Here is a 14953-nt window from a genome sequence, read left to right as displayed (position 1 = left end):
AAGCCGACAGTTTTTCGCCATTTCGAAAAGAACACCAAATCCAAATGCAATAAAACCAACACTCCAAATCAAGAACCTGAACAGAAACTAGTGCACATAAATCTGTACATTGAAATTAAACCTTAGCCAAAACATAAACAGAACATATATCAATTACACACAACATCATCAAACAATTTGATGCAAAGAAACCTCAGTTTAAAGCCTTAAAAGATTAACTGTAAGGTCAGATCCCTTCCCGGCACTGCCGGGGGCCGGAGATCATCCTTCCAGGCCTGCCGTTGCTCGGAAATCCGACGATCAGATCGGCGCAGAAAACGCCGAGATACCTCCTTCTAGCCCTCCATGCCTTTGCCTTAAACCTAACTCTTGATCGCATCCTCAAATTGAACCCTACATTGCCATTGTTTCTTCTCTCGGCGTTGACGCCGGCCACCGCCGAATCGTCTATGAACCGCCCCACCGCCGCGAAATTCGCCGTCAGAGAAGTGTCGTTCTTAGTCCCCTGGGAGAAAGGGGGCAGAGCCGTGTCGGAAATCGACCAGGAGTTGTAGTAAATTAGGGCTTCGATCTGGTCGTATGAGAGGGACAGCTTCCGGTTAGGGTTTCTCGCCGTGAGGCGGACCTCGGCGGCGAAGGAGACGACGGAGCTGTTGTCGAGCGTGAAATTGGCGAGCGAGAACGAGTCGACTCGGAAGTCCGGGAGCTGTGGCCGGAGAATCAGCCACATGATGAAGACGACGGTCCCGAACACGACGACTAGGCCGATTGCCACCGCCAGGACGCGGCGGAGCCACGTCGCGCGGCGGACGGCGTTGGGGTCAGGCTGGTAGTACGGATTGCTCTGGTTGCCGTAGTACGGTTGCGCGACGTACGGGTAGGCGGTCCCCGGAGGCGGCGGCGGCGGATTGGCGGCGTAACCGTTAGGGTTTGGCGCCGGATATCCTGTGACGGGGGGCCTAGCTGTGTCCGCCATGGGAGATCGTTCCGAGCAAGTAGAATCACTGGAACTTGAGCAATTCAGATTGAATACTTACCGCGATGATCGGATCAAGGAGAGTATGAATCCGGTGTTGGAGATTGGATTCGGGATGGTTGCAATTCCTGGCATAGATTCTCGTGGAAAAAGCTCCGATCCTGTCAGCAGAATTAATTCCAAATTAGGGTTTTGAGGTCATCCCCAATTCCCAATTCCCAATTCCCAATTTCTTCAAACGGATCAGCCAACACACGACTCTGCAGCCGGCTTTTCTTTGTGTTTACTCGTTAGTAGAATTATTATTAAAATATGTTTGGAGTTTAATTTCAAAATATTAATATATAATTATTATCATTTTTATATATAAATTATAAAATAATATTTTTTTCATTTGACATAATTTGATTCAACTAGCGACTAACGCTCGACATTTTACAAAATTACATAATCAATTTTAAATAATTTTGCAAAGATAATTGTTAAATTAAATTAAATTTTTATAGTTTATAAAACAAAACAGTTAGACTAGTAAATTATTTGTGAGAAGACTGTACATCGATTTTTCGGAAGCGTTACTTAAATGAACTGACATGTCGAGAAAGTTTTTCATTCATTCATAAAATATTTTATTATATTTTTTTACTAGGTATTTTTTGTTTTCCTCGGTCATCTAATAAATTCTCTTTTATCCTCTTTTGAACGTTTCGTCAAATCGTTATGTTCTTATAATTCTCAATTAAATTCTACTATATATTATCAAATAAATAATAATTCCTATTTTCTACTTAAATTCCATTTTCAGCATCAAATGCACCTTAAAATCTTAGGATTCTAATCTCAACGCGTATTCCTTAGCATTGAAGACAACGACCTTTCCAACAATCTTAATGTTTTGCGTTGACTTTTTTGTAGTCGGTCTTTCCCGCGTGTAAACTTTAAAGTTGCATTCTTTTTTTAATTTTATCAATTTTTTTATTTAATTTTTTTTTTAAAAAATAAAATATTAAGTCAAAAGATTTTTTTTTTTTTAAATATTATCTTCACCCGCCTTAAAATTCTTATTTACTTTGTGTAGTTTTTGCATGATATTTGAATATTAATTATTATATAAAAATTTATTATAAATTAAAACAATGATAAAAATATTTTTTATTAGTATTTTATAATACTATTATAATGATATTTATGCAAAATATTATACAAATATAAAAATATTTTTAATATTAAGTATAATGATGGTAAATGAGACACTTAGAGTCTGCCGAAAGAAGTATTATACTATAAATTATTTTAAATTTAAAATAGAGCAAAAATCAATAATAGTCCCAATCAAATTCATTTTTTACATTTTTTATCCCGTTCAAAAATAATTATCAAAATAAGTCCCATACAAAAAATAAATTATCAATTTTGATTTCACAGTTATAATTTCAACGGAAAGTACTGAAGTGGCGGTAACAAAAGCTGATGTGGCATCGGATTTGAATCGAACACGGTCGTGTGCCCAGAAACACGCCCGTGTGTCCACCTTCCATGGCACAACAATTCGAGCACCATTTTAAAAATTCAGAAATGGCTATGTTCTTGGTGCTACCGCCAGTGACCTCAAAGTATTTCCTAAATCCAAAACCCTAGTCCCCGAACAAAATCAATCACACAAAATCACAGGCTTTCAATTCACCAAGCATCCGCTGCAAAATCGTAGGGAATCCTCTACTTGAAAAAAATTGCAATCACCAATTCACCACATGCCGCCGTCGATTGCGGAAGCAGATGGAAAGGGTTCAAACTCCGGAGACCGGAATCCGCTATCTAACGTCACGGTAAATCAGCGACGGGATGTCTTCCTCCGCCGCAGCCGCAAGTGGAATTCCCTCAATGCGGTGACGATTGCCGTCGTCGTCGCGATGCATACACTTTGTTTATTCACTCTTTTCACCTTCAATTGAAGTGTCATCGCCGTCGCTGCTGTTTTGTACTTCATCACCGGCCTCTTCGGAATCACTCTTCTTCCAAAGAAACTTCTTTCACAGAAGTTTAAAAAATCCCTAAATTTCTTAACCTCTCTCACAAAAGTTTAAAAAATCTCCAAATTTCTTAAATAGCTTTTCGCTTACTGCGGCCTTCAAGCCCTTCAGGTCAATCAATCGTGTATGTATATGTATAGATTTGTATATATAATTTTGAATTAGTAAAAAATTCCAGGGAAATCCTATAGATTGGGTGAGCACATACAGATATCATCATCAATTCTGTGATACAGAAAAAGATCCACACAGACCAGAGGGGTTTTGATTTTAATCGCATTGATAATAAACACGGGCGTGTGTCTCAAACAACACGGCCGTGTTTATATATGCTGAATTTTGTATTTTATAACATGGGCGTATTTCTGGGCACACGGGCGTGTTCGATTCAAATCGGATGCCACGTCAGCTTTTGTTACCGCCATGTCAGCCTATTCCGTTGAAATTATAACGGTGGAATTAAAATTGATAATTTATTTTTTATATAGAACTTATTTTAATAATTATTTTTGAAGAGGACCAAAAATGTAAAAAATGAATTTGATTGAAACTATTATTGATTCAAATTAAATTTTTTACTCTCAAAAAATCCAAACCCAAAGTTTAAAATACATAAACAAACACACCCTTGACTGGTTCATAATGTCGACAATTCCTATCTATGTCTGGGTCGTCGTTCTGAAACAAGTTGGGTTTGGTTGAGCAAGGGTTTCACGTTGACATCTCAATCAATCAAATCAAAGCCCTAATCTTACCAGCAATCAAGGCCAGGTAAAAACCTCTGTTGTAAGATTCTTACCAGTTTCTTTATTTCATTTCATATATTGTTGTCGGCTCGCCATTTTTTGCATCTTCTCTCCCAGTCTGTAAATGAGTTAGGGATTTGACATTCTTTAGAAACTTCTTTTTTAGATCTGTGTTAAGGACATATTTCTCGCCGGAGAGTATGGCGGAGGTCGGCGGCGTGTGGAAGAGAGTGGTGGTGGTCGGCGGCGGCGTTGCCGGATCTCTTGTTGCCAAGTCTCTTCAGTTCAATGCCGATGTGACCTTAATCGATCCGTAAGCAAAATCTCAACCTTATCAATTCGATTGTTGTGTATATTTTGCAATAATTGGATCATTTCTTACCATATGGTTCTGATCGAAAAAGGAAAGAAAGAAAAAGATATTTTGATATATATATATATATATGTATATACATATTTGTGGGTATCGATTCTGTTTGGCTTCTTACGTGTCTGTAAATTAAGTTCTTGATGTTGTCTGATGACTCTGATCCACTAAATTATTAATTAGAGATGTTTTTGATATATTTGATTTATGGTTTTGATTAATTTCTATTAGTCTTGTTTTTTGTTTTTCATTCTAACTACGATGAAAGTTATGTTTGTGATCTAATTGGTTGAAAGTTTTGTTTCTGACTTCGCTAATGACATTTGTGTAATATATTGTAAATTTGAAGGGTATTTATAATGTTAGGTAGATAGTACAGTTATGGATACTTTTTTTGGACAGGAAGGATTATTACGAGATTCCATGGGCGAGCTTGAGGGGATTGGTTGAGCCATCGTTCATCGAACGATCGGTCATTTATCACAAGGATTATCTAACCAACGGCCGCCTTGTCGTGTCAAAAGCCATCGACATTTCTAACTCTCAAGTTTTGACGGAAGAGGGCCGTCTCATTACATACGATTACCTCGTCATTGCCACCGGTCATGACGATCCGTTCCCCAAAACTCGATCCGAGAGGCTTAAGGAATACCGGGCAGGTATGGTTCTATCGAACATTTCGATTCTTTTAGATTTTGGAAAATGTTGGAATAGTCGAGAATTGTTGCATTTAGCAATGTTAAGTGATTGTAATTTAAGTAAAAGTTAGGAGTATTTTGATATTAGTGCATGATTATTTATTCTAAAATAGAAAATAAATATTTTGAAATAGTATAAACAAAAATAGTAAAAATAGTATTTTGAATTGGAACGAATGAAATATCTTGAAAGTTGACAACTCTTTTTTATTACCAATTGATTTTAAGACAAAGCTCTGGATTCCGTTTTAACACGTTTCACGAAGTCGTCGTCGTTATAATTAATTTTCTTACGCAGAGCATGAGCGCATAAGATCGGCGAATTCAATTTTGATCGTCGGAGGTGGTCCAACGGGAGTCGAACTATCCGCGGAAATTGCCGTTGATTTTCCCGATAAAAAGGTTATCCTCGTCCACGAGGGACCGCGGCTACTCGAGTTTATAGGGCCAAAGGCGGCTCACAAGACTCTCGAATGGCTAAAATTGAAGAAAGTTGAAGTTAAACTACAACAATCGATCGACTTAAGCAACGCCTCCGACGAGAGCGGAACTTACACAACTTCGTCGGGAGAAGTTATTAAAGCCGACATCGTTTTCGTTTGCACGGGTACGCATCCCGCCTCGGCTTGGCTGCGGGACACGGTTTTGAAGGATAGTATCGATGGATCCGGAAGGTTGAGGGTTGACGAGAACCTCCGAGTTAAAGGGCACAATAACGTATTCGCCATCGGAGACATCACCGATGTTAAGGTGCGTGTTTTAAATTCGGCGGTCTTTGAACTTTTTCTACGCCATTTTTGTTGTAGGAATAAAATTGTTTATAATCCACTTGTGATTTTGCCTCGTGACTTAAAAATTGTATGAGGGTCTCTTGTGTTTTGAAAAATATTGCTCAAAATATTTATTTAGGAGATTTTGTGCGATGTTTTTTAAAACACGAATGAACATTATGCAATTTTTAAGAGGTTATGTCCAATATTGTTTAAAATTCAAGAGAGTTTCGTACAGTTTCTGAATCATGAGAAGTATGATGCAAAATTTTCAAACTATAACAGCTTTATAAGCAATTTTGCCAATAGTTTTATATCTCACTCATCATTGTTCACGACTGAATATAGATTTATTACAAAGGGACATACTAAAATAGTAAAAAAAAGTTACTTATATAAACACAAGAAGATTTGTTCTCCCAACACCACACACTCAAAATGGCAATAAGATCCCAAAATTATTAAACGAGTAACAACGTTAAACGAGTTAGCGCAAAAATGTGTTTGTACGGAAAGGTGATGAACTTCCGTCATACTGGTCGAAATGATCGTGTAAAGTTTAAGCTTATTTTTTTTTTTATAGTTCATAACTTTAGTCTTAGAATGCACTCTTAGGCTCTGATACCATATTAGATGATGTAAATTACCGATTCACTTAAAAGCTTAGAATATGCATAATTTATTTATTTATTTATAAATGAGAGTGCACTAACAGTATTGAGCTGCGCCGAAAAAATGCAGGAAAATAAACAAGGGTACTTGGCGCAAAAGCACGCGATGATAGCAGCAAAAAATCTGAAGTTACTGATAAGCGGAGGAAAGGAGGAGAAGATGGCGACACACAAGGTGCGCTCGGTAAAAGTGATCGTGTCGCTAGGGAGACACGACGCCGTGGCGCAGTTCCCGATGACGACGATGATCGGGCTCGTCCCGGGTTTGATCAAGTCCAAGGATTTGTTTGTTGGGAAGGTAAGGAAACAGTTGGGGCTCGACCCTCGACTTGTCGATTATTAATCGATATATATATATATATATATATTGATTTTATCTGCTCGAAAGGTATTTATTATGTCATTTTCCGTCGGAGAAATATAAAGTATATATTTTTCTTTTTTTCTTTTTTTTTTTTAAAAGTAAATACAAAGCATTCTATGTTGTGTAAATTCATATGATTTGTATGTAATAAATTACAATTGTTTGGGAATTTGGAATTGCATGTATTCATTATTTTTTTAAGTTCTTATGTGAGAATTGTGTCCAACTATTTTGAAATTGGATATGAAAATCTTCTTTCATTCAAAATAATTCAACTTTGTTGTTTCCCTTTGTTTTTGTAATATTTTTTGTATTTTAGATACTAATTTAATATTTATTTATCTTTTTACCAAAGCTGATACTCGAATATACTCCCTTCGTCCATCCACTTTATAAGTTTACATTTATCTTTTGCATCATTATAATTAATATTAAATATATTTTTATATTTATATTATTTTTTTATACAAATATCATTGTACTGTATCATAAGACACTAATAGAAATATTTTTATATATAAAAAACAAATATAAATATTCTGAGGATGTGTTTGTTTGGAGGTTTGGATTTTATGTTGTGATTTGAATAGTAAAAATTTTGAATTTGAATAGTTGTATGATGTGATATAAATAGGTGTTGATGTGATGTTTTGAATGTACAATTGATTTTTAGTATAATATAAAAACTAAAAAATAGATGTTTGATTTGATATTTTTTAAGAGAAAAAATAGGATGAACATTGAATTTAAAATCCAATTCCCCAGACAAACACACCCTAAATGGACCAAGGTACTAATATTTTACATAAAAAAATTACACCCTATTCGTCCAAATTGTATGCATCTGTTCTTTTTACAAATCAATTTTAATTAAAAGAATTATGTTGGATGTTGAAGAAAAAATCGAAAATTGAATTTTTTGTTTTCCATCTTATTATAAAACTTCAAATTGAACAAACGTTGAGTTAGTTTTCACTTTCTTTATTTTTTTTAAAATTAAATAATATTTTGATACGACACTGTTTTTACCAATTATAAGCTAATAAAATTCACAAAGTTCGTAAAAATGTAGCGAAGAATCATCAAATCTACTCGCGTCGAGCGACAAAAGCTCGGCCATCGCACGTACGCTCGTCGCCTCGACGTGAGACCGATCCCCGGCCATGAATTCGTGTATCGTCCCATCGACCTCAATCGAACTAATCCCGGGCCTCTTCCTTACCCCAAGATCCTTCATCTTCTTCCTCACATTGCTCGCTCGACGCCATTTGCCTTTCCCGGCAAAAATATTCGACATCAACACATAACAAAAATCCCCGCTCGGATCCAACCCGAAGATCCGTTCGATCAGCTTCTCCGCCAACTCATCCGCGGCGTCATATTCTCGACATGCTGCCAACAAGGATCCAACGACGACTTCATTTGGCTTCATCGGCATTGTTTCCACGACCGTCATCGCCTCCTTCAATTTCCCGGCACGGGCGTAGAGATCCACGACACAACCGTAATGTTCGATCGTCGGAGAAATTTTATAAACCCGCGTCATCGTTTCAAACACTTCGACTCCTTTGTCGACTAACCCCGCGTGGCTACACGCCGTGAGAGCTCCCGTGAACGTCACACCGTCGGGAACGAACCGGTCGCTTTTCATCGCGTAAAAATAGCTCAATGCTTCCTCGGCGCGTGCATTGCATGCTAAACCTACGACGATCGAATTCCACGAAACTAAGCTTCTTTTAGGCATTTCGTCGAACACTTCGCAAGCGAACTTGACGCAGCCGCAGCGGCAGTACATGTCGATCAACGAATTGTTAACCCTTATGTTGTCGCGGAAATTTTGCTTTGAAACGAATCGATGCAGCCATAGGCCTAATCCGAATGCACCCAAATTAGCGACGGCCGAAAGTGCTGCAATGATTGTCACGAAATCGGGAGACGTTTGCGACGACTGCATCCGTCGAAACCACTCCAATGCCTCTTCGAATTTCCCCTTTTTCACGAAGCCGTCGATTAGGACAGTCCATGTGACGGTATCTCTTTCAGGCATTTCGTCGAACAGGTTGAGTGCCTCCTCGAATTCGCCATTTCTGATGTAGCCGTTGATCAGAGTGTTCCAAGTGACTTTATTTCTGATCTCCATGTGGTCGAAGCTCAATCTGGAAATCCCCAATTGTCCGAACCTGGAGTACATGTCGATTACGGCGGTTCCGACCATGACGTTGCGGGAATCGAAACCTAATTTCCGGGCATAGCCGTGAAGCGCCCGGCCGAGGAGGAATCCCTGCGACGGGAAGTGGGCGCAGCCGGAGAACAGAGTGACGAGCGTGATGTGATTTGGCTGAATCCCCGACGCTCGCATTCGAGTGAATTCCGACACGGCCTTGGAAACACGGCCGTGTTTGCAGTGTCGTGCTATGGATGATGTCCACGACGCAGTACTCGATTCTTGCGCGAAATCCGGGTTTTGATCGTCGGGAGGATTATAATTGGCCGGAGTTGGCCGGAAACGCGACTGCGACGGCGACGGCAAGGGAGGTAGCGAAGGAAGCTGGGGTAGGGTAGGTGAGGCAGCGGTAAAGCCCGGCGAACTCATCCTTCCTAATTACAGATAGGTGCCGTTGAGAACTTGAGATGCGAGAAGAGAGTTTAGACTTTCCCAACCGGATTCGAACCGGCTATTCCCGGTTCGAACCGAAACCGACTTTTTCGATTCTGCTACCCTAAACCGCCGGTTCAAACCTAACCTATCTTAGGTGTTATTGATAAATAAAAATTAAAGTTCCGTTGTTTTGTAAATTTTACATATAATTTTTTTATTTAAAAATACAAATTAAATAATTATTTTTAATTTTTTTATATTATATTATAAACCGGCAAACACACCACCGACCTCCCGCCGTAGTCCTCAGCCACGAAGAAATAATTCTCCAGCGGCAGCGCCATCTCCGCCCCGCCCTTAAAATGCAGTATCAATTCCGGCACCATCACCGCCGTCTCATTCCCCGTCACATCAAAACACGGCCGCAGCCCCGTCACCGCCTCCAACCCGCCGGCCCTGCCGTACCCCCTCACCGCGCCGCCCAAACGCCGCTGCCAAAACCCGCCACCGCCAATTCGCCATACGGAACGCCAACTTTCTTGCCGCCGACCGTCATTTTCCTCAGTTCGAAGTAGTAGTACTCTGATAGTCCCCTCTTTCCCGCCCCGCCGGATTCTTCAACTCCGCCATCTTTCGGCAGGAATCCGACTCCGAATCCATCGTCAAATAGCTTCTCCGGTGAGTGTTATCGAACTTATGCGAAACCATGCAGTACGAGAATTTCTTCAATCCTAATTGCCTCTTAAGCAACGAAACTCCCCGGCCGAATCTGGCGACTCCGGCGGGCTGATTCGACGAAAAATCGAGCATCCGACGAGAAATCTGGCGAATTTCCGGTCCGGAAAGTTAATCGTTTCGACCATCGCGATCCTCCGGTCGAGCCGGAGCCGTACAAGAGAAAGTACGGCGGGCAAATTATTTCGCATAAAAATATAATTAAATTAAGTATTATTATTTTACTTTAAAAATTACCTATGTTGTCAAATTTTAATTTGTGAAAATTTATTTTTGAAATTAATATGTAAATAAATAAAAGTGGAATAAAAGTGATGTAATTATTAAAAATTAAATAATATATGTGAAATTTTTTTTAGAGAAAAAAATTAAAATGAATTACAGTGAAACTAAAATATCTAAAAAGAATTGAGAGAAAATAAAAGAATACATTGAAAATGACCTAAATATCATAATTAATTTTAGAATATAATTATATTTTAATATACTACGGATACTATAGTAATAATCCATACAATACCGTCTATGTTGATATGTACGTAGTATTAATAATTTTGTATGTCATACATAATTGTTTAATATGATTTATCTTGCAGATTATTAAGTCTAAAAAGAGTAATTACTGCATATTTCAATCCTATATTAGATAATTCTCTTTATAATTTTCAAAAGAAATAAGAATAAACTGAGATGAAAAATATATATCGATGCAATGTTTTGAAAATAATAAAACATTGGTTCAACTAGAAAATTTTAAGCAACTCACGAGCGATACAAAACCCAATCACCAGGTGGATAAACTACGATGTAATCCCGGACAGTTGGCTCCTAAATGTATATCACACCCGAAGAATCACCCGTGAAATGCATGCTAAAGATGAATCATCGAAAAAATAGATAAACAAAGTAGCGTATACGTCGTCTAGGTGAAGGAGAAGTCATCTCCTTCAACTCAGAAGCAAATAGTTGGCAAGGAGCTTCGATCTATTCATAAAACAAGGATAAAAATGGCGTGTCGAAAGCATAGTATATAACTACAACAAGAATATAATCCTATCCAATAGATAGTATATACGAATCTTTTAAATACGTGCTAAGAATTATATATAGCGCATAAAGTACTAAGAAATAATAATGCTTTGTAATAACATTTGACACAAATGCCACAACAAGATTCGATCTATTCAGAAAACAAGTGTAAAAATGGCGTGTTGAAAGAATAGTATATAACTACAACAACAAGAACGTCCCAATGCCCAATCGAATTATCCTATCCTATCCAATAGATAGTATATATATCTGAATCTTTTAAATATGTACTAAGAATTGTATTTTGCACACAAAGTATTAAGAACACTTTGCAATAACATTCGACCCAAATTGCAAAACAAGATTCGATCTATTCAGAAAACAAGGATAAAAATGGCGTGTCGAAAGGATAGTGTATAACTACTACAAACAACAAGAAGATCCCAATGTCCACAATTAAATTATCCTATCTTATCCTATTCAATATGTACTAAGAATTATATATAACGTGCAACGTATTAAGAATACTTTGTAATAACATTCGACACAAATGTCACAAGAAGATTCGATTCAGTCACCTGGAGGAGATTGCCGGTGATCCATGCTGCCTGCAAGCAACAAACTTGTGAAGATTACCAACAAATCAGTTCCACAATCATTTCTCCTGATTGGCTTTCTTCCCTATCCATTTTGCAACCACGGCAGTAAGAGCTACGGTGGGTGGAAATCTAATGGGAGATGTAGCCTTATGGGCGGCATAAGCCAGCGCAAAAGTCCCGACTTTCTCCCCTGTTTCATTCGGAGAAATCCCGACCTGGTTTTGGACCAACAACAGGATATATTTATCAATGCCCTCTTCATCAACAAGCTACAAAAATGGCTAATCCATGGGTATCTCAGTGTGTGTATGTGTGTACCTTCTGCAGCAATGATTGTACATCTACACCAGAACTGATCAAAGCATAGCATAGCCCGAAAGATATCAAGGAAATTGTGATTGAAGTGGCCAAATATGCTCCTCCATATTTTGTTAGAAGTTCCTTTGCTTGGTCGCCTTTTGATTTCATATTCTCCTTGTTTTCTTCGTTTTCTTCTTCTTTAGATGAAAATATCTATAATCAAGAGAAGTTTCATGGCTGAATAGGCTTAGAGAGATGCTCAATTTTGTACAGATGCAAAGTTGTGACGAGATTTTACAGAGGACTTTCCAATTTCTTCACAAATTCTTCGTTTCGCTGCAATTAATTTAAGAAACCAAAACCTAACCCTAACACTAACCCCCAAATTGGTTCCTACTTCAAAGCCTGATATTGAAACATGGGACGATTTTCCCCCAAATTGAAGACAGGCGAAGTAAAACAGAGGAAAGAAGACGGCAAATTACCTTCCAGAGACCAGCTTCGAGGCCATACTTGCTCACGACGTCTTCCGCAGACGAGGGGGTATTAGTTTCCTCTATTTGCTCCTTCACTGCTCTAACCCTGAGCCTCCTGCAGCGATTGGAAGTTATTCTGGAAATCGAACCGTGAAATTTGCTGACATCGCGATTTCGCAGAGAATCTGCAGAAGCGACGAATTTGTTGCAGAAACATTGAGAAGTGATTTGAAGAAGCGATGAAGCCATTGATGAGCAGCGGAAAGCTGTTGCTTATCAGTTATCTCTGCTTCGCAGTTTAACACGTTTTGTAGCTGCGACTGCAAAGAAGATGCAGTTATTTATTTATTTATTTTTGCAATATATTTTAATGAGGACAATATTTTTATCGCAAATGTAGAAAATATTGCGTGGTTATAAACCTATAGTATATAAAATGTTCGATTTGTTCTATTTTACTTTATTTTGAATTATTATAGTAAAAATATTAAGGGTGCGTTTCTTTTTTGTTGAATTTGAAAACATTTGTTTAAAAATTAATATTAAAATAATATTTAATATAATATTTTTTAAAAAATTTTAACTAAGGAAATAGTTTTTTGCCAAAGTTTTTTAGATACAATTTCTCTGCATATATATATATATTATTCTCATAAATGAATATTTAACATAAAATACTTAATTTCTAATATATTAAAAAAAATAATATTTCGTCCCATATTTCATGTCATGTCTATTGTATATAAGAATTTAAGTAAAATATAATCAATAAGTAATTAAAAAATATATTATTAAAATAATTTTTGTATAATAAAAATAATTATAAAGTAAAATTAAAATAACTAAATAATATAATTAAAATTAAAAAAATTATAAATTATGAAATTTAAAATATGATTAAAGTGTGTAATTATATTTGAAAAAAAAAAGACAAATAAAGTGAGACGAAAGAGAATACAAATAAATGACAAAAAAAAGTGGAACAAAAATAATACTCCCTCCGTCATCTATGCTCATTTCACCGGGCACAAGTTTTAAGAAAAATATATAAGAATAAAAAGTTTTAATTTAAAAAAAAAAAGTGATATTTTTTACTTAAAAAAAATGAGAATAAATTTGGATAACAACAAAAAACAAAGTGAGAATAAATTTGAACGACTGATGGAGTAATATTTTATTATACAGTAGAATGTAATAGTTTTTGACACTTTTATTCTTATTTATTAATCAAAATTTTTTTCATAAAATATCAAATAAACTTTTTTCTGTTTTTTTAATCTAACAAAATTTCAAATCAAATATCCAACATAAAAAAATTGACACATATCTAAATTTAATCTAAGTCTAAAGGTATATCTATATCTATATCATATTTTGTCCTTTTCGCGCCAACCCCGCAGTATAAATAAAGGTCGCCTCTCCTCCTCCACATCACTCTCTCCCACAATTCAATTTTCAGATTCAATTTCTGCAAATTCCGATCTTCCCAACAATGTCTTACCACGCTAACTGTAATCCACACTCCATAATTTTTCGAGAGGTTTGGTCGGAAAATCTCGATTCCGAATTCCAGCTCCTGTCGGAACTCGTCGACCGCTATCCATTCATTTCAATGGACGCCGAGCGCCCCGGCTTCATCTTACTGCGGCGACCATCGCCGGAGGGTTTCTACCAACGCCTGAAGTTAATCGCCGGCGAGCTTAAATTCATCCAGCTCAGCCTCACTCTCTCCGACGCCGCCGGAAACCTCCCCGGCGTCGGTCCCGCCGGCGAGCGCTGCATATATATGGAAGTTCAATTTCTCGGATTTCGACGGCGACTTCGACAAGCCGACGATAATGGAGCGGCTGAGAGTCCTGGGGATCGACTTCGAGAGGAACCGGTCCGAGGGGATTGACTCGATCCGGTTCGCGGAGCTGCAACGATGACTTTCCTGGATTGGTCTCCAGAGCGCGTACGACTTTGCGTACCTGGTGAAGATGCTCACGCGCCGCCGCTTGCCGGACAGCCTGGCGGAGTTTCTGGAGGTGATGACGGCGCTGTTTGGGAAGAAGGTTTACGACGTGCAGCACTTAATGCAGGTCGGCCGGAGAAAGCACAGCTTTCTGAAATGGGTTCCATGGACGGCGGCGGTGGGCCGGCCGCTCGGAAGGTGCCACCGGGGTGGGTCCCTGCTGACGTGGCGTGTGTTTATGGGGATGAAGGAGAATCGTCTTGTGGATCGTGAATATGAAATCCACACGGGCGTGTTGTACGCGTTGGAACCATAAAGAGTGGTTATCACGGTTTTTATTATTTATATTCATTTTATTTTTTTTAAATATTACATCAAAAATTATTATTTCTTTTTATATTATATTACAATTTTATTTTATTTTTAAAATATCAAATCAATCTCTATTTATAATTCAAATTCAACCATTTACTGTTCAAAAATTCAAATTTAAAAATTAAAATCCACTAACAAACACACCCGTAGAGTTCAAAGCAGCATATACCAAATAGAATCGGTTTCGGATATCCATGTGTTAATAGGATCGGATCTCTGATACCAAAATACCCATGTGGATACCCACTCAACAAATCCTACTAT

The 14953-nt window shown here is 37.7% G+C and overlaps 4 protein-coding genes and 1 pseudogene across 6 annotated transcripts; 2 read left to right on the top strand and 3 right to left on the bottom strand.

Annotated features, from left to right (window-relative positions):
- Window positions 1-45: 45 nt before the first annotated feature.
- On the bottom strand, window positions 46-1263 carry LOC127239498 (NDR1/HIN1-like protein 10). The gene has a single exon (XM_051257689.1). The coding sequence runs from the start codon at window positions 974-976 to the stop codon at window positions 227-229; it is 750 nt and encodes a 249-aa protein (XP_051113646.1). The 5' UTR covers window positions 977-1263; the 3' UTR covers window positions 46-226.
- A 2381-nt stretch (window positions 1264-3644) lies between these two features.
- LOC127239497 (uncharacterized) lies at window positions 3645-6820 on the top strand. 3 transcript variants are annotated; one of them, XM_051257686.1, is made up of 5 exons: window positions 3645-3777; window positions 3919-4065; window positions 4522-4778; window positions 5116-5567; window positions 6329-6820. In XM_051257686.1, the coding sequence occupies exons 2-5, from the start codon at window positions 3953-3955 to the stop codon at window positions 6599-6601; spliced, it is 1095 nt and encodes a 364-aa protein (XP_051113643.1). In that variant the 5' UTR covers window positions 3645-3777; window positions 3919-3952; the 3' UTR covers window positions 6602-6820. The 3 variants fall into 3 exon arrangements, with proteins under 3 accessions (XP_051113643.1, XP_051113645.1, XP_051113644.1); XM_051257688.1 differs by having other exon boundaries at window positions 3675-3792; XM_051257687.1 differs by lacking the exon at window positions 3645-3777 and having other exon boundaries at window positions 3835-4065.
- Window positions 6821-7568: 748 nt separating this feature from the next.
- On the bottom strand, window positions 7569-9478 carry LOC127239495 (pentatricopeptide repeat-containing protein At1g05750, chloroplastic). Its single transcript, XM_051257682.1, has one exon. It carries the CDS (start codon window positions 9213-9215, stop codon window positions 7662-7664), a length of 1554 nt encoding a protein of 517 aa, XP_051113639.1. The 5' UTR covers window positions 9216-9478; the 3' UTR covers window positions 7569-7661.
- A 1881-nt stretch (window positions 9479-11359) lies between these two features.
- Window positions 11360-12685, bottom strand: LOC127239494 (uncharacterized). The gene is made up of 3 exons (XM_051257681.1): window positions 12370-12685; window positions 11903-12097; window positions 11360-11799 (listed from the first exon to the last, which is right to left on the bottom strand). Exons 1-3 carry the CDS (start codon window positions 12607-12609, stop codon window positions 11641-11643), a joined length of 594 nt encoding a protein of 197 aa, XP_051113638.1. The 5' UTR covers window positions 12610-12685; the 3' UTR covers window positions 11360-11640.
- A 1150-nt stretch (window positions 12686-13835) lies between these two features.
- Window positions 13836-14630, top strand: LOC127239276 (probable CCR4-associated factor 1 homolog 9; annotated as a pseudogene).
- The last annotated feature ends 323 nt before the right edge of the window (window positions 14631-14953 follow it).

The sequence above is a fragment of the Andrographis paniculata genome, unplaced genomic scaffold (genome assembly GCF_009805555.1).
Source record: "Andrographis paniculata isolate CXL003 unplaced genomic scaffold, ASM980555v1 Contig77END, whole genome shotgun sequence".
Lineage (NCBI taxonomy): Eukaryota > Viridiplantae > Streptophyta > Magnoliopsida > Lamiales > Acanthaceae > Andrographis > Andrographis paniculata.
The sequence above is the reverse complement of the archived record's forward strand: the minus strand, read 5'-3'. Positions and strand labels throughout refer to the sequence as shown.